At 50.4% G+C, this 19,908-nt stretch overlaps 1 protein-coding gene across 7 annotated transcripts in view; it reads left to right on the forward strand.

The window, feature by feature from the left end:
- Positions 1 to 19,908, forward strand: part of LOC134339037 (myosin-10-like) — a 277,554-nt gene that overhangs the window by 23,761 nt on the left and 233,885 nt on the right. For all 7 annotated transcript variants that reach the window (XM_063035301.1, XM_063035302.1, XM_063035305.1 and 4 more), the window contains exons 2-3: positions 1,062 to 1,407; positions 8,390 to 8,546. In XM_063035301.1, the coding sequence (XP_062891371.1) occupies positions 1,062 to 1,407; positions 8,390 to 8,546 (503 nt within the window). The remainder of the gene's footprint in view (positions 1 to 1,061; positions 1,408 to 8,389; positions 8,547 to 19,908) is intronic.

A 19,908-nucleotide genomic window follows, 5' to 3' on the forward strand; every position in this document is an offset into this window, starting at 1 on the left:
ACAAAAACAGTTCCTTTCCCCGAGCAGTGAGGCTGATCAACACCTCCACTCAGTAACCCACCCCTCCACACCCCCAACCATCACTACTTTATCACTTCCTGTCGGTCACCTTATGTACAGACACCCCTGTGTCTGGTCTCACTGCACAAACAATCGATCTGTGTGTACAAGTTATCTGATTGCTTTTTTTAAATTTTGCTACCCTTGAACTTAGTGTGTTTATTTGTGCTGCCTCGGATTTGGAGTAACAATAATTTTGTTCTCTTTCACACTTGTATATTGGGAATGACATTAAATAATTTTCAGTTTTAACAAGTTCACGTAATCAAGAGATGAAGGTATTCTAAGGCTGGAGAGGTGAAGCCAAGCTGAACACTTTCTGATGTTGGTACTGAGGAGTATGCTGCTCTGTGGGAGAGTGGCTGCTTCTGAGCAACGTGTCACACGTTGATTTGATAATTCCTTCCCTCGGCATTGTTAAATATCTGGGTCATGACAAATGAGTCGATGCGCAAACTATTTGAGCTCAGTTTCTGGCACTCGGGAACATTCGGCAGACGTGAAATTGTGCCAGGTTCTCAATATCTTCTCCAACACGAGCTTCCAAGGTCAGACACAGAGTGAAGCTCCCTCCACACCGTCAGATCACACACTCCCAGGGTCAGACACAGAGTGAAGCTCCCTCCACACCGTCCCATCACACACTCCCGTGGTCAGAGACAGTGTGAAGCTCCCTCCACACCGTCCCATCACTCACTCCCGGGGTCAGAGACAGTGTGAAGCTTCCTCCACACCGTCCCATCACTCACTCCCGGGGTCAGAGACAGAGTGAAGCTCCCTCCACACCGTCCCATCACTCACTCCCGGGGTCAGAGACAGTGTGAAGCTCCCTCCACACTGTCCCATCACACACTCCCGGGGTCAGACACAGTGTGAAGCTCCCTCCGGACTGTCTGATTACATGCACCCTTGTGGTCAAACACCATGAAGTTGTCCCGCACACCGTTTCATCATACACTCAGACACAGAGTGAATTTCTCTCCGTTCTTTCCCACCCCTAGGATGGCTCACCACACCCATCCAGATGACGCGGAACGCTTTCTGTTCGTGGACCGGGGCTACGTGTCGAATCCGGCCTCCCAGGCGGACTGGACGGCTAAGCGGCTGGTATGGGTGCCCTCAGCTAGGCACGGCTTTGAGGCGGCCAGCGTGCGGGAGGAGCGGCCGGGCGAGGTGGTGGTGGAGCTGGTGGAGGGCAGCCGTCTCCTGACCGTGCCCCGTGACGACTTGCAGCGCATGAACCCCCCCAAGTTCGCCAAGGTGGAAGACATGGCTGAACTCACTTGCCTCAATGAAGCATCTGTCCTGCACAACCTGAAGGATCGTTACTACTCTGGCCTTATTTACGTGAGTTCTGCAGTGAGGGGGAGGAGGGGTTGGTGACAGTCCATTGTCTGAGTAATGGCGAGAGATTATGTGCGCAAGGCATCTGGGGCCAAGTAGACCATTGTCAGGAAAAATGGGCCTATTAAAGGGTAGAGGGCTGAATGTACTTCAGTTTGGGGGGGGTGGGGGTGGTTGGTGGTCCCCTGTAGTTTCTGTGGCTTTGGCGCCTTCCCTCTCCAACCCTTCCACCCCTCTTCCCTCTGCTGTGCCTATTTTACCACACAGCCGGTATGTGCAGACTACGTGAGATCCTCGGTGATGTTTATGCAGAGGAACTCAAAGCAGTTTACCCTCTCAACCCCAGATTCATTGATGTCAACAGAGGGTAGACTGTCTCCATTCCTCCTGCAGTCCACAACCAGCTCCCACAGGTGATAGGTGAACCCTGAAGGGGGAGGGATGAAGTAAAGAGCTGGGAAGTGGAAGAGACAGAAGGTCATGGAAGGAAGAAAAGGGGGAAAGAGCACCAGAGAGAGGCAATGTGCAGACAAGGAGATGAGGTGAGAGAGGGAAAAGGGAATGGGAAATGGTGAAGAGGGGTGGGGGGCATTACCGGCTCAAGAAATAGATGTTCATACCATTAGGTTGGTGGCTACCGAAACGGAATATTAGGTGTTGCTCCTCCAACCAGAATGTTGCCTCATCACAACAGTGGAGGAGTCCGTGGACAGATATTTCAGAATGGGAATGGGAAGTGGAATTAAAATGGGTGGTCACTGAGAGATCCTGCTTTTTCCGGTGGAAGGAGCACAGGTGCTGGGCAAAGTGGTCTCCCAATCTGCATGGGGTCTCACTGATATACAGGAGATCACACTGGGAGCACCAGACACAGTATATAAACCCCAGCAGACTTTCAGGTGACTTGTCGCCTTACCTGGAAGGACTGTTTGGGGCCGTGAATTGTTGTGAGGGAGGAAATGTAGAGGCAGGTGTAGCACTTGTTCCGCTTGCAAGGATAAGTGCCAGGAGGGAGATCAGTGGGGAGGGATGAATGGACAAAGGAGTCGCCTTGCGGAAAGCATAAAGTTGGGGGGTGGTGGAGGGAGAGATGTACTTGGTGGTGGGATCCCGTTGGAGATGGCAGAAGTTTTGGAGAATTATGTGCTGGACACAGAGACTGGTGGGCTGATAGGTGAGGACTAGAGGAACCCTAACCCTAGTAGAGTGGAGTGAGGATGGGGTAAGAGCAGCCGTACATGAAATGGAAGATATGCTGTTGAATGTTGATGGTGGAGGAAAAGAAGCCCCTTCTTTGGGGGAAAAGAAAGGACAGCTCCTTCGTTCTAGAATGAAAAGCCTTATCTGGAAAGCAGATGAATTGATAGAAGGGGATGGCATTTTTACAACGCCACGAAGGAGAGGGTATAGTCCAGGTAGCTGTGAGAGTCCATGGGTTTATAATAGACAGCAGTGCATAAGCTGTCTCCAGAGGTGGAGACAGTGAGATCAAGAAAGGGGAGGGAGGTGTCTTAAATGGACCAGGTAAATTTGAGGGCAGGATGGAAATTGGAGGCAAAGTGGATGAAGTCAATGAGTTCAGCATGGATGCAGGAAGCAGCACCAATGTAGTCATCAGTGTAGCGTAGGAAAAGTGCAGGATGTTCACCAGTGTAGGCTTGGAATGTAGCCGACAAACAGGTAGACATAGCTGGGACCCATGCGAATGCCCGTGGCTACCCTTTTTGTTTAAAGAAGTGGGAGGAGCCAAAAGAGAAATTGTTTAGAGTGAGGACGTTCTGCTAGGTGGAGGAGAGTTGTGGTGGAGGGGAACTGATTACGTCTGGTGTCCAGAAAAAAAGGAGAGCTTTGAGGCCTTCCTGGTGGAGGATGGAGGTGTAGAGGGACTGGCCATCCATTGTAAAAATAAGATGATGGGGGCCAAGGAACTTGAAATTATTGAAAAAATCCAGAGTGTGTGAAGTGTAATGAATGTAGGTAGGAAGGGACTAAACAAGGGGGGATAAAACAGTTGAGGTTTGCAGATATGAGTTCAGTGGGGCAGGAACAAGCTGAAACAATGGGCCCATTTCCTTTGTTTCAGGCACTGGTTGTCCACCCAGTCTGTGTTTCTTATTGGCTTATTGTCTGTCAATAATCTCTTGTCCTCCTTCACTCCAAAGGGAAAAGCCCTGGCCCACTCAACCTTTCCTCATAAGACGTGCTCTCAAATCAGGCAGCATCCTGGTAAATCTCCTCTGCAGCCTTTTTAAAACTTCCACATCCTTGCCATAATGAAGTGACCAGAACTGAACACAATACCCCGTGCAGTCTAACCAGAGTTTTAGAGAGCTGCATCATTACCTCATAGCTCCTGACTGATGAACTCAGTCCCCTGACTAATGAAGGCCCGCACTCCATACACGTTCATGACCACTCAACTTGTGTGGCAATTTTGATGAATCTATGGACATGGACCCCAAGATCCCTGTCCCTCCACACTGGTAAGAATCCTGTCATGAACCCCGTATTCTACCTTCCAAAGTGAATCACTTCACACTTTTCCAGACTGAACTCCATTTAGCACTTGTCAGCTTAACTCTGCATCCTGTCAATGTCCCATTGTAACCCATGACAGCTTTCTACACCGTCCACAACTCCAGCAACCTTCATGTCAGCTGCAAACTTACTAGCCCACCATCCAAGTCATTTATAAAAAATCACAGAGTAGGGGTCCCAGAACAGATCCCTGTGGAACACCACTGGTCACTGATCTCCAGAATACGCTCCATCTACTACCACCTATTGCCTTCTGTTGGCAAGGCCTTTCCAAATCCACATAGCCTCGTTTTTCTGGATCCCACATGATCCCTTTTAAATCTCATCCCCCTCTCATCTTAATCCTGTGCCCTCTGGTTCTTGATTGCCCAACCTTGAGGAGAAAGTCTGTGCACATTCACTCTATCTGTGCCCCTCATGGTTTTATACTCTGTAAGGTCACCCCTACTGAGGTTATTTCGAGTATTTTTAAAACCAAACTTCCAAATGAAAAGAAACGGTGGGTGTTGCAGCTACCCATGTTATGAAATACATTGATTAAATAGAAAATAGTGTCAAGAAATAAAGATTTGAAAAAACAGCTGTACGGCTGCAACGTAGCATTCCAACTTTATAACAGTGTAGTGGTTCTGTTACACTCCCCAGGGTCTTGCTGTTCACTGTCAAAGTTTGTCTTCCCAAAATGCAACACCTCGCAATGACTGAACTGAACTGAACATAGTACTCCAAGTGAAACTTCAACAACGTCTTGTATAACTGCAACATAATGTCCCAACTGATGTTCTTTTTGAATGTTTACGATGATCTGACTGATAATAAATGAGTATTACCAATGTTTAGTGGGAAATTTTTGTTCAAGTTACTGGAGGGATGCAAACTTGAGGAGTGGAGGAATCGGGTTGGGGGCTGAAGGATATCATTGGTGTCTTATTTAAGCCCATCATCCTTCTGGCGCACAGGTCGCCAATGGCAGCTCACCGAAGTCCTCTGTCCTCGGCCAGCCTTTCAAGTTGTCCCCAGGTGTAGCCTGTCTTTGGAGATCCTTCCTCTCCCAGGAATGAGGTCTTTGGAGATTCTGTTGTCATTTCTGAAGCTCTGGGTTTTTACGGGGTGGGGTTGCTAGCCCCATGCCCAACTCTCCTCTTTCCACAGCCAGGCCTGGGACCATTCATGGCTGAGTTGGTCTGATTGTATCCCTCATACTCTCCATAGCTTAGACCACAAGAATTGGCTTTTTGGCCCGTCAAGTCAGCTCCCCAATTTCATCATGGCTGACCCATTTCCTCACAGCCCCAATCCCCTGCAAAACTTTGTAGCTTCTCTGTAACTCCGCTATTCTCAGTAGGATCCTACCACTAAGACTGAACATCTTCTCCCCCTTCCCCGAACCCTCCGGGTGCTCTGGTTTCCTCTCAATCCAAAGGATAGTCATTGTAAATTATACAAGCAACACACATCAAAGTTGCTGGTGAACGCAGCAGGCCACGCAGCATCTCTAGGAAGAGGCACAGTCGATGTTTCAGGCCGAGACCCTTCGTCAGGACGAACTGAAGGAAGAGTGAGTAAGGGATTTGAAAGCTGGAGGGGGAGGGGGAGATGCAAAATGATAGGAGAAGACAGGAGTGGGAGGGATGGAGCCGAGAGCTGGACAGGTGATTGGCAAAAGGGATATGAGAGGATCATGGGACAGGAGGTCCGGGAAGAAAGACGGGGGGGGGGGGTGACCCAGAGGATGGGCAAGAGGTATATTCAGAGGGACAGAGGGAGAAAAAGGAGAGTGAGAGAAAGAATGTGTGCATAAAAATGAGTAACAGATGGGGTACGAGGGGGAGGTGGGGCCTAGCGGAAGTTAGAGAAGTCAATGTTCATGCCATCAGGTTGGAGGCTACCCAGACGGAATATAAGGTGTTGTTCCTCCTTATAAGGTTAAGTTCCCTGGCCCCCCGCTTTATTTTCACCATGGATGTCCAGTCCTTATATACTTCCATCCCCCATCAGGAAGGTCTCAAAGCTCTACGCTTCTTTTTGGATTCCAGACCTAATCAGTTCCCCTCTACCACCACTCTGCTCCGTCTAGCGGAATTAGTCCTTACTCTTAATAATTTCTCCTTTTGCTCCTCCCATTTCCTCCAAACTAAAGGTGTAGCTATGGGCACCCGTATGGGTCCTAGCTATGCCTGCCTTTTTGTTGGGTTTGTGGAACAATCTATGTTCCGTGCCTATTCTGGTATCTGTCCCCCACTTTTCCTTCGCTACATCGACAACTGCATTGGCGCTGCTTCCTGCACGCATGCAGAACTCGTTGACTTTATTAACTTTGCCTCCAACTTTCACCCTGCCCTCAAGTTTACCTGGTCCATTTCTGACACCTCCCTCCCCTTTCTAGATCTTTCTGTCTCTGTCTCTGGAGACAGCTTATCCACTGATGTCTACTATAAGCCTACTGACTCTCACAGCTATCTGGACTATTCCTCTTCTCACCCTGTCTCATGCAAAAACGCCATCCCCTTCTCGCAATTCCTCCGTCTCCGCCGCATCTGCTCTCAGGATGAGGCTTTTCATTCTAGGACGAGGGAGATGTCTTCATTCATTTTTTAAAGAAAGGGTCTTCCCTTCCTCCACTATCAACTCTGCTCTGAAACGCATCTCCCCCATTTCACGTACATCTGCTCTCACTCCATCCTCCCACCACCCCACTAGGAATAGGGTTCCCCTGGTCCTCACCTACCACCCCACCAGCCTCCGGGTCCAACATATTATTCTCCGTAACTTCCGCCACCTCCAACGGGATCCCACCACTAAGCACATCTTTCCCTCCCCCCCCCCTCTGCATTCCGCAGGGATCGCTCCCTACACAACTCCCTTGTCCATTCGTCCCCCCCATCCCTCCCCACTGATCTCCCTCCTGGCACTTATCCGTGTAAGCGGAACAAGTGCTACACATGCCCTTACACTTCCTCCCTTACCACCATTCAGGGCCCCAAACAGTCCTTCCAGGTGAGGCATCACTTCACCTGTGAGTCGACTGGGGTGATATACTGCGTCCGGTGCTCCCGATGTGGCCTTTTATATATTGGTGAGACCCGACGCAGACTGGGAGACCGCTTTGCTGAACATCTACGCTCTGTCCGCCAGAGAAAGCAGGATCTCCCAGTGCCCACACATTTTAATTCCACATCCCATTCCCATTCTGACATGTCTATCCACGGCCTCCTCTACTGTAAAGATGAAGCCACACTCAGGTTGGAGGAACAACACCTTATATTCCGTCTGGGTAGCCTCCAACCTGATGGCATGAACATTGACTTCTCTAACTTCCGCTAGGCCCCACCTCCCCCTCGTACCCCATCTGTTACTCATTTTTATGCACACATTCTTTCTCTCACTCTCCTTTTTCTCCCTCTGTCCCTCTGAATATACCTCTTGCCCATCCTCTGGGTCACCCCACCCCCCCGTCTTTCTTCCCGGACCTCCTGTCCCATGATCCTCTCGTATCCCCTTTTGCCTATCACCTGTCCAGCTCTCGGCTCTATCCCTCCCCATCCTGTCTTCTCCTATCATTTTGCATCTCCCCCTCCCCCTCCAGCTTTCAAATCCCTTACTCACTCTTCCTTCAGTTAGTCCTGACGAAGGATCTCGGCCTGAAACGTCGACTGCGCCTCTTCCTAGAGATGCTGCCTGGCGTGCTGCGTTCACCAGCAACTTTGATGTGTGTTGCTTGAATTTCCAGCATCTGCAGAATTCCTGTTGTTTGTGATTGTAAATTGTCCTCTGGTTAGGCTAGGGTTAAGTCAGGGATTGCTCAGAGTTGTGTCTCGTTGGGCTGGGAGGACCTGCTGTGCACAGGGCCCCATGCAGTATTGCAGATCTGTGATGGGGTAGACTGGGCCCCATGCAGTATTGCAGATCTGTGATGGGGTAGACTGGGCCCCATGCAGTATTGCAGATCTGTGATGGGGTAGACTGGGCCCCATGCAGTATTGCAGATCTGTGATGGGGTAGACTGGGACCCATGGAGTATTGCAGATCTGTGATGGGGTAGACTGGGATTCATTGAGTATTGTAGATCTGTGATGTGGTAGACTGGGATCCATGCAGTATTGTAGATCTGTGATGGGGTAGATTGGGATCCATGGGGCATTGTAGATCTGTGATGGGGTAGACTGGGACCCATGGAGTATTGCAGATCTGTGATGGGGTAGACTGGGATTCATTGAGTATTGTAGATCTGTGATGTGGTAGACTGGGATCCATGCAGTATTGTAGATCTGTGATGGGGTAGACTGGGATCCATGGGGCATTGTAGATCTGTGATGGGGTAGACTGGGATCCATGCAGCATTGCAGATCTGTGATGGGGTAGACTGGGACCCTTGGAGCATTGTAGATCTGTGATGGGGTAGATGGGTGGTATTGTCTCACCTGATTTGTCCTGGCTCGTTCCACAGACTTACTCAGGCCTGTTCTGTGTCGTGATCAACCCCTACAAGAATCTACCCATCTACACAGAGCAAATAGTCGAGATGTACAGGGGCAAGAAGAGGCATGAAATGCCTCCTCACATCTACGCCATCTCGGAGACCGCCTATCGAAGCATGCTGCAAGGTAAGACTCTGCCCAACACGACGTCCCTGGGGATGTGTCTGTCTCACACTCCACGGATCAGGCATAGAGCGAAAATCCCCCTACACCGTCCCATCACACACTCCTGGGGTGAGACATAGAGTGAAGCTCCCTCCATACCATCTCATCACACTCTTCCAGGGTGAGACATACAGTGTGACTCCCTCCACACTATCCCTTCACAGACTCCAGGAGTCAGACACAGAGTGAAGCTCCCTCCACGCTATCCCATCTCACACTCCTGGGGTCAGATATAGAGTGAAGCTCCCTCCACAGCATCCCATCACAAACTCCCGGGGGCAAAGATAGACTAAAGCTAACTCCACACCATCTCTTCACACACTCCCGGGGTCAGACACGGAGCAAAGCTCCCTCCACACGATCCCATCACACAATCCGGGGGTCAGACAGAGAGTGAAGCTCCCTCCACACCAGCACATCACACAATCCTGGGGTCAGACAGAGAGTGAAACTCCCCCCACACCGTCTCATCACACACTCCCAGAGACAGACACAGTGAAGCTCCCTCCTCACCATCCCATCTCACAATCCTGGGGTCAGTTACAGAGTGAATCTCCCTCCACACCATCCCATCACACCCTCCCGGGGTCAAACACAGAGTGAAGCTCCCTCCACACCGTCCCATCATACACTCCCGGGGTCAGACACAGAGTGAAGCTCCCTCCACACCATACCATTACACACTCCTGGGGTCAGACATTCAGTGAAGCCCTCTCCACACCGTCACATCACACACTCCCAGGGTTAGACACAGTGTGAAGCTACCTCCGCAGCATTCTATCACACACTCCCGGGGTCGACATAGAGTGAAATTCCCTCCACACTGTCCCATTATACATTCCCAGGGTCAGACATAGAACGAAGCTCTCTCTACACTGTCCCATCACTCACTCCCAGGGTCAGACATACAGTGAACCTCCCTCTATACCGTCACATCACTGTATGTCTCACCCCGGGAGTGTGAAATGGGGCAGTATGGAGGGAGCTTCACACTGTGTTTGACCCCCGGAGTGTGTGTGAAGCTCCCTCTGCATTCTCTTCAGACGTAAAGTGAAGCTCCCTCCACACCGTCCCATCACACACTCTTGGGGTCAGATACAGAGTGAAGCTCCCTCCATACTGTCCCATCACACACTCCCGGGGTCAGACACAGAGTGAATCTCCCTCCACACCGTCCCATCACACACTCCCGGGGTTAGACACAGTGAATCTCCCTCTACACCATCCCATCACACACTCCCGGGGTCAGACACAGAGTGAATCTCCCTCCACACCGTCCCATCACACACTCCCGGGGTCAGACACAGAGTGAAACTCCCTCCACACCGTCCTATCACACACTCCCGGGGTCAGACACAGAGTGAAACTCCCTCCACACCGTCCCATCACACACTCCCGGGGTCAGACACGGAGTGAAACTCCCTCCACACCGTCCTATCGCACACTCCCGGGGTCAGACACAGAGTGAAACTCCCTCCACACCGTCCTATCACACACTCCCGGGGTCAGTCACAGAGTGAAACTCCCTCCACCCAGACCTATCACGCACTCCCAGGATCAGATACAGAGTGAAGCTCCCTCCACACCATCCCATCATGCACCTTGGGGATCTCGGCTGGAGGGTGCTGCATAAAGCGGTGCCCTGCAATAAGTTCTTTAGTTTGTACACGGATTTCCCAGCCGCGTGTCACTTCTGCGGGCTGGAGGAGACCATGTACCACATGTACATGGAGTGTGCGAGACTGCAGCCCCTTTTTGCATATTTGCGTGGGCTGCTTCTCGCCTTCTGGTCGCATTTCAGTCCCACCCTATTCATATATGGTCATCCAGTAAGGAGGGGGGCACAGAGGGATGAGGATGTCCTTGTCAACTTGCTCCTGGGGCTGGCAAAAACTGCCATCCGTAGCTCCTGGAAAAGGGTGGCAGGAGGTTCTCTGGGCTGACTGCCTGGCTATGTTTAGGGGGTGTGTTCATGCTCAGGTGAATATTGAAAAGGAATACCCACAGTCCACGGCGACCGTAGAGGTGTTCCGGGACCGTTGGGCTCCGCGGGGTGTAAATGCCATCATTGATGAAGATGGGAATATATTGGTTTAAGATGTATTGTCTGTTTGTAGTGAAGTAAATGTGTTAGTCACTGTTTTTGTACATATTGTATAGCACCGATATTTGTAATAAAGAATTTTGTTATATTAAAAAAAAGGGGTCAGACAGATGGTGAAGCTCCCTCCACACTGTCCCATAACACACTTCCAAGGTCAGACACTGAGTGAAACTCTCTCCACACTGTCCCGTCACACACTCCTGGGCTCAAACAAACAGTGAAGCTCCCTCTGCACCATTCAATCACACTCTCCCACCATCAGATACAGAGTGAAGCTCCCTCCACCCAGACCCATCACACCCACTCGGGGTCAGATACAGAGCGAAGCTCCCTCCACAGCATTCCATCACACACACCCGGGGTCAGAAATACAGTGAAGCTGCCTCTGCACTCTCTTCAGACACTCCCAGGATGATACGTTCAATGAAGCTCCCTCCATTCTTTCACATCACACACTCCCGGGGTCAGACATACAGTGAAGCTCCCTCCACACTGTCCCATCACACACTCCTGGGGTCAGACACAGAGTGAATCTCCCTCCACACCGTTCCATCACACACTCCCCGTGTCAGGCACGGAGTGAAGCTCCCTCCACACCGTCCCATCTCACACACACCAGTGGTCAGATATACAGTTAAGCTCCCTCCACATCGTCCCATCACAAACTCCCTGGGTCAGACCTACAATGAAGCTCCCTCTACACTGTCCTATCACACACTCTGAAAATCAGACCTGGAGTGAAGCTCCCTCCACACCGTCCCATCACCGTCCTGGGGTGCGGAGTGAGCTTCCGTCTGCCGATGGGGTCCGTGAACTGGCACTTGTTTTCATAAAACGACTGAAATTGAGATTCGAGATGTGGGTTCTGTGAAAATCAGAATTAGGTTTCATATCACTGGCATATGTCATGAAATTTGTTAACTTTATGGCAGCGGTACAATGCACTGCATAATAATGGAGGAAAGTCAGAATTATACTACATAGAATTTAATAGTTTATTGTATATAGAACTGAATTAAATATTTAGTGCAAAAATAGAAATGAGTAGTGGGGTTCATGGGTTCAATGTCCATTCAGAAATCAATGGTGGAGGGGAAGAAGCTGTTCCTGAATTGTTGAATTCCTGAATTGTTGAATGTGTGCCTTCAAGCTCCTGTATCTCCTGCCTGACGGTAACAATGAGAACAAGGCATGACCTGGGTGATGTGGTCCTTAATGATGGATGCCGCTCTTTCTGAGCCATCTCTCCTTGAAGGTGTCCTGGATACTACCGAGGCCAGTGCCCATGATGGAGCTGACTGAGTTTACAACCCTCTGCAGCTTATTTTGATCCTGTGCAGTAGCCCCTCCATACCAGACGGTGGTGCAGCCTGTTAGAATGCTCTCCACAGTAGAAGTTTTCAAGTGTTTTAGGTGACATATTAAATCTCTTCAAACTCCTGATGAAGTATAGCAGCTGTTGTGCCATCTTTGTAACTGTATCGAGATGTTGGGCCCAGGATAGATCCTTAGAGATAGTGACACCAGGAACGTGAAATTGCTCACTCTTTCCACTTCCGATCTCTCTGAGGACTGGTGTGTGTCCCCTTTCTGAAGTCCACAATCAGTTCTTTGGTCTTACTGGCACCGAGTGCAAGGTTGTTGCTGTGACACCACTCAACCAGCTGATTTATCTTGCGTTGAAATTCTGCCAACAATAGTCAAGCTGCTTGGAAACATTTCTGAACAGTCAACCCCCACAAAGCTGTTCCTACATGAGGCCAGCTATGTGTGGATTAACTTGCAGACCGGTTGAATAGTGTAATAAAAACACATGGAGAGTTTCCATCTCCATATCTCTGCCTGATCCATACTGGGACCACCGTCCACAGTCCCATCTTCGTACCTCTGGGTCAGACCCACACTAGGGAGCACCGTGCACAGTTCCTGTCTCCCTATCCCTGGGTCAGGCCCACATCGGGAGCACTGTGCACAGTTCCTGTCTCCGTATCCCTGGGTCAGACCCACAACAGGAGCACTATGCACAGTTCCTGTCTCCGTATGCCCCTGGGTCAGACCCACACTGAGCACCGTGCACAGTTCCTGTCTCCCTATCCCTGGGTCAGACCCGCACTGAGCACCATGCACGGTTCCCATCTCCCTGTCCCTGGGTCAGACCCACACTGAGGACCGTGCACAGTTCCTGTCTCCCGATCCCTGGGTCAGACCCGCACTGAGCACCATGCACAGTTCCCATCTCCCTATCCCTGGGTCAGACCCACCCCGGGAGCACCGTGCACAGTTCCTGTCTCCCTATCCCTGGGTCAGACCCACACCGGGAGCACCGTGTACAGTTCCTGTCTCCCTATCCCTGGGTCAGACACACACCAGGATCACCAGGCACAGTTCCTGTCTCTGTAGCCCCCTGGGTCAGACCCATACTGAGCACCGTGCACAGTTCCTGTCTCCCTATCCCTGGGTCAGACCCACACTGGGAACACTGTGCACAGTTCCTGTCTCTGTAGCGCCTGGGTCAGACCCACACTGAGCACCGTGCACAGTTCCCATCTCCCTGTCCCTGGGTCAGACCCACACTGAGCACCATGCACAGTTCCCACCTCCCTATCCCTGGGTCAGACCCACACCGGGAGCACCGTGCACAGTTCCTGTCTCCCTATCCCTGGGTCAGACACACACCGGGATCACCAGGCACAGTTTCCGTCTCTGTAGCCCCTGGTCAGACCCACACTGAGCACCGTGCACAGTTCCTGTCTCTGTATCCCTGGGTCAGACCCACACTGAGCACCGTGCACAGTTCCCATCTCCCTATCCCTGGGTCAGACCCACACTGAGCACCATGCACAGTTCCCATCTCCCTATCCCTGGGTCAGACCCACATCGGGAGCACCGTACACAGTTCCTGTCTCCCTATCCCTGGGTCAGACACACACCGGGATCACCAGGCACAGTTTCCGTCTCTGTAGCCCCCTGGTCAGACCCACACTGAGCACCGTGCACAGTTCCTGTCTCTCTATCCCTGGGTCAGACCCACACTGAGCACCGTGCACAGGCCCATCTCCCTATCCCTGGGTCAGACCCACACCGGGAGCACTGTGCACAGTCCCTGTCCCAGACTCCCTAGCATTGGCAGTCATTCCAGTTAGACAGACATGATCAGTTTCTGAGCAGGTTGGGTGTGGAGTGCGGAGTCTGCACCCTCTTGTGACCCTGTGCAGTGGAGCTCCAGACCAGACGGTGATGCAACCGGCTAGAATGCTCTCCACGGTGCATCTGTAGAAATTTGCTTTGTTTTTGATGACTTACCAAATCTCTTGAAACTTTGAATGAAATATAGCCGCTCTTGTGCTTTCTTTGTAATTGCTTCAGTACATTGGGCCCAGGATAGATCCTCACAGATGTTAACACCCAGGAACTTGAAACTGCTCACCTTTCCACCACCAACACCTCAATGCGGACCGGTGAGCGTCCCCGCCTTCCCTTTCCTGAAGTCCACAATCACTTCCTTGATCTCACTGATGTGTGTGTAAGGTTTTTGTTGCAACACCACTCAACCAATTGATATTCAGTACTGTGCAAAGTTCTTAAGCACCCTAGATCTTATGGTTTTTAGATGGCGTGACTTCCACAGAGACCTGATCACAGCAACATTGAGGCAGTCTGGAATTTGGCACGGTAATGTAGTGGTTAGCACAACGGTTTAGCGTAACAGCGACCCGGGTTGAATTCCCATCACATGATAGTGTAGTGGTGAACACAACGCTTTACAGTACCAATGACCCAGGATCAATTCCCATCACACGGTAGTGTAGTGGTTAGCACAACGGTTTAGTGTAACAGCGACCCGGGTTGAATTCCCATCACATGATAGTGTAGTGGTGAACACAACGCTTTACAGTACCAGTGACCCGGGTTCGATTCCTCGCCCCCTCCCCCTCGTAAGGAGTTTGTATATGCTCCCCGTGACCGTGTGGGTTTCCTCTGGGTGCTCTGGTTTCCTCCACAGTCCAGACTTGTTGGTTTGTAGGTTAATTGATCATTGTAAATTGTCCAATTATCCTGTTTGGGCTGAAGTTAAATCGAGGGTGGGGGGGGGTTTGCTGAGCCGAGGGAGGGGTGAGGAGGGGGGGGTCGCTGATCTGAGGGGGGGGTGGGGAGAAGGGGGGTTGCTGAGCCGAGGGTGGGGTGGGGAGGAGGGGGGGTCGCTGAGCCGAAGGAGGGGTGGGAAGGGGGGGAGTTGCTGAGCCCAGGGAGGGGTGGGGTGGGAGGGGGGAGTCGCTGGGCTGAGGGTGGGGTGGGAGGAGGGGGGTTGCTGGGCCGAGGGAGGGGTGGGAGGGGGGTCGCTGAGCTGGAGGGGGGGGTTGCTGAGCCGAGGGAGGGGTGGGGGGGGTTGCTGAGCCGAGGGAAGGGTGGGAGGGGGATCGCTGAGCCGAGGGAGGGGTGGGAGGGGGATCGCTGAGCTGGGGGGGGGTGTTGCTGAGCTGAGGGAAGGGTGGGAGGGGGTTGCTGAGCCAAGGGAGGGGTATGGAGTCATAGTCATACTTTATTGATCCCAGGGGAAACTGGTTTTCGTTACAGTTGCAGCATAAATAATAAATAGTAATAGAACCATAAATAGTTAGATAGTAGTATGTAAATTATGCTGGTAAATTATGAAATAAGTCCAGGACCAGCCTATTGGCTCAGGGTGTCTGACCCTCCAAGGGAGGAGTTGTAAAGTTTGATGGCCACAGGCAGGAATGATTTCCTATGACGCTCTGTGTTGCATCTCGGTGGAATGAGTCTCTGGCTGAATGTACTCCTGTGCCCACCCAGTACATTATGTAGTGGATGGGAGACATTGTCCAAGATGGCATGCAACTTAGACAGCATCCTCTTTTCAGACACCACCGTGAGAGAGTCCAGTTCCATCCCCACAACATCACCGGCCTTACGAATGGGTTTGTTTGTTCTGTTGGTGTCTGCTACCCTCAGCCTGCTGCCCCAGCACACAACAGCAAACATGATCGCACTGGCCACCACAGACTCGTAGAACATCCTCAGCATCGTCTGGCAGATGTTAAGGGACCTCACTCTCCTCAGGAAATAGAGACGGCTCTGACCCTTCTTGTAGACAGCCTCGGTGTTCTTTGACCAGTCCAGTTTATTGTCAATTCGTATCCCCAGGTATTTGTAATCCTCCACCATGTCCACACTGACCCCCTGGATGGAAACAGGGGTCATCGTTACCTTAGCTCTCCTCAGGTCTACCACCAGCTCCTTAGTCTTTTCACATTAAGCTTCAGATAATTCTGCTCACACCATGTGACAAAGTTTCCTACCGTAGCCCTGTACTCAGCCTCATCTCACTTGCTGATGCATCCAACTATGTCAGAGTCATCCAAAAACTTCTGAAGATGACAACTTCTGTAGTTGAAGTCCAAGGTGTAAATGGTGAAGAGAAAGGGAGACAAGACAGTCCCCTGTGGAGCCCCAGTGCTGCTGATCACTCTGTCAGACACATAGTGTTGCAAGCACACGTACTGTGGTCTGCCAGTCAGGTAATCAAGAATCCATGACACCAGGGAAACATCCACCTGCATCGCTGTCAGCTTCTCCCCCAGCAGAGCAGGGCAGATGGTGTTGAACGCACTGGAGAAGTCAAAAAACATGACCCTCCCAGTGCTCGCTAGCTTGTCCAGGTGGGCGTAGACATGGTTCAGCAGGTAGACGATGGCATCCTCAACTCCTAGTTGGGGCTGGTAGGCGAACTGGAGGGGATCTAAGTGTGGCCTGACCGTAGGCCGGAGCAGCTCCAGAACAAGTCTCTCCAGGGTCTTCATGATGTGGGAGGTCAACGTCACCGGTCTGTAGTCATTGAGGCCGCTGGAGCGCGGCGTCTTCGGCACAGGGACGAGGCAGGACGTCTTCCACAATACAGGAACCCTCCAGAGCCTCAGGCTCAGGTTGAATACATGGCGAAGTACTCCACATAGCTGAGGGGCACAGGCTTTGAGCACCCTGGTACTGACACCATCCGGTCCTGCAGCCTTGCTTGGGTTGAGAAGTTTCAGCTGTCGTCTCACCTGTTCAGCTGTGAAGCCCACCGTGGTGGTTTTGTGTGGGGAAGGGGTATGGTCATGAGAGCAGGGTGGGGGACTGTGAGGAGGGGTAGGAGGGGAGAGTGGAATATGTGTTGGTTGGGGGCCGACAACAGATGACTCATATGGGGGATGGGCAGGGGCCACAATGTCAAATCTGTTAAAGAACAGGTTAAGTTCATTGGCCCGAGGTGTCCACACTGCCTTCAGCTCCTCTGTTGCTAGTTTGCCAGAAACCAGTGATGGTCCTCATCCCCCTCCAGACCTCTCTCATGTTGTTCTGCTGGAGTTTCCACTCAAGCTTCCTCCTGTACCTGTCTTTAGCCTCCCTGATATCGGCTTTCAGGTCCCTCTGTATTGCCCTCAGCTCCTCCCTATTTCCATCTCTGAACAAGTAGGGGGGTTGCTGAGCCGAGGGTGGGGTGGGAGGGGGTTGCTGAGCTGTTTGGCTCGTAGGGTCTGTTCCATGCTCTATAAAAGAGTGAAAGTAAGTGAAAATAAATATTGGCTTCATTTATTTTCTTTACTGTTTAGAGCTCTTCATAGTAATTTTTTGATTTTAGAAACTTTTTTAAAGACATTTTTGTTTGCAGTATATTTTTACAGAACCCCGCTTGCTCCCCCTCCCCTCCCCCGGCTCTTACATTAAACTCTCTAACAAGATCTGGATTATTACACAACATCCAATCTAAGATAGCCTTTACCTGTGTAGGGTCAAGCACAAGCTACTCTAAAAAGCCATCTTGTAGGTATTCAACAAACTCCCTCTCTCGCTATCCGACACCAACCTGATTTTCCCAATCCCCTTGCATATTGAAATCCTCCATTACAATGTGACATTACCCTTATTACATAACCCTTTCCAGCTCCCTTTTGCAATCTCAACTCCACATCTTGGTTATCGTGGCTTGCAGAGGGATCTGGATCAGCTGGAAAAATGGGCAAAAAAAAAAGACAAATGGAATTGAATGGAGACAAGTGTGAGATGTTGCACTTGGTTAGGACAGACCAGGGTAGGAATTGCACAGTGAGCAGTGAGGCACTGGGGAGTGCGGTAAATCACAGCGATCTGGGAAGACAGATCCATCATTCATTAAATGTGGCGGTACAGCAAGTTGGGGCTGTAAAAAATTTTAAAAAATTTTTAATTGCTTTTGGCACATTGGCTTTCATAAATCAAAGTGTTGAGTATGGACACAAACAAGAGTAAATCTGCAGATTCTGGAATCTCCACCAGCACACACACAATGCTGGAGGAGCTCAGCAGGCCAGGCAGCGTCTATGGAAAAGAGTACAGTTGAAGTTTTGGTCTTGATGAAGGGTCTCGGCCCAAATCGTTGACTGTACTCTTTTTCCATAGACGCTGCCTGGCCCGCTGTCTTCTTCCAGCATTTTGCACTTGTTTATTGAATACAGAAGATGGGATGTTATGTTGAGATTGTATAAGACATTGGTGAGGCCTAATTTGGATGTTGCTGGGTCTGGAGGACCTGAGTTACAAGAAAAGATTGAATAGGTCAGGACCTTATTCCTTGGAACATAGAAGTTTGGAGGAGATTTGACAGGGATATACAAAATTATGAAGGGTATAGATATAGGGTAAATGCAAGCAGGTTTTTTCCATTGAGGTTGGGTGGGACCACAATTCGAGCTCCTGGGTTAAGGGTGCAAGGTGAAAAGTTTAAGGGGAACGTGAGGGGAAACTTATTCACTCAAGGGGTGGTGAGAGTGTGGATTAAACTGCCAGCACAAGTGAAGTATGCAAGCATGGGCAAGGCCTGTTTCTGTGCTGTACTTTCCTATGACTCTGTAATGTCTTCAGCACTAAGATGACAGTAACTGATTCATGCAAAAGATTGTGCAGATGCTGGAAACCCAGAGCGACACACAAAGTGCTGGAGGAATTCGTCAGGTCGGGTCAAGGAAGTGTAGTGGTAGGTAATCGTGGTGTTTGTATGCCTAGAAAGGAAGAGGACTGTACAAAGAGTAAGAAGATGGAAGAGAGACAGGTGTACAAGCTGGCGGGTGATAGGTGAGGGGGAAGGTTGCTGGGTTAGAGGGAGGGATATGTGGAAATGGTACATGACTGAAGAAGGAAGAATCTGATAGGAGAGGAGAATGGACCATGAGCGAAAGGAAAGAGTGAGGTGATGGGCAAGAGAAGAGGAGGGAGGAGAACAACTGAGGAGGGGGAGGGAATGAGTAGAAGTTGGAGAACTTGAGGTTGAGTGCCTGGCAATTCTTTCCAGTCACTGTCCTCCCACAGTAGATGTGCTCAGTGGTAGTGAGGGCTTTACCCGTAATGTTTTGGGCTGTATCCACTACTTTATGTAGGACTTTCCATTCAAGGCCTTTTGGTGTTTTCATAGCCAGTCAATATACTCCCCACAACACATTTGTAGAAGTTTGTCAAAGTACTGAAACAATGATAATAGAAACAATATTTGTGGCTTTAGTCAGTTAAATTGGAGTTGTGTGTACAGGAGCAATGAAAAACTTGCAGCTGTGTCACAAACACACTCACAGCTATTATTTACAGGAAAAAAAATGGTGGTGATGGAGGAGATGTAGCATTTGTCCTGCTTGTGCCTGGAGGGAGATCAGTGGGGAGGGATGGACAGGGCCTTGACATCCAGTGACCTGAGGTGTCCCCAAAGTAAATTTATTTCCAGGTTCAAAGTGCTGGCAGCTCATTCAATACTCTCACCATCCTCTAAGTGAAGAAGTTTCCCCTCATGTTCCCCTTAAAGCAACAAATACTGGACTGAGAGTGCTGTATTTGAATGCACGCAGCTTAAGAAATAAAATGGACGATCTTGAAATTCAGCCAGAGATTGGCAAGTATGACATTATGGCCATCTCTGAAACTTGGCTAAAGGATGGCTGCCATTGGGAGCTGAACGTCCAAGGATATACGGTGTATCAGAAAGATAGGTTAGTAGGAAGAGGGGGTGGTGTGGCCCTGTGTAGAAGAGATAATATTAAATCATTAGAAAGGGATGACATGGGAATGGAAGGTGTAGAGTCTTTATGGGTTGAGTTAAGAAATGGCAAGGGTAAAAGGACCCTAATAGCAGTTGTATACAGGCCTCCAAACAGCAGCCAGGATGTGGATTACAAATTACAGCAGCAGATAGAAAAG

This window comes from Mobula hypostoma, chromosome 28 (assembly GCF_963921235.1).
Source record: "Mobula hypostoma chromosome 28, sMobHyp1.1, whole genome shotgun sequence".
Taxonomy (NCBI): Eukaryota; Metazoa; Chordata; class Chondrichthyes; order Myliobatiformes; family Myliobatidae; genus Mobula; species Mobula hypostoma.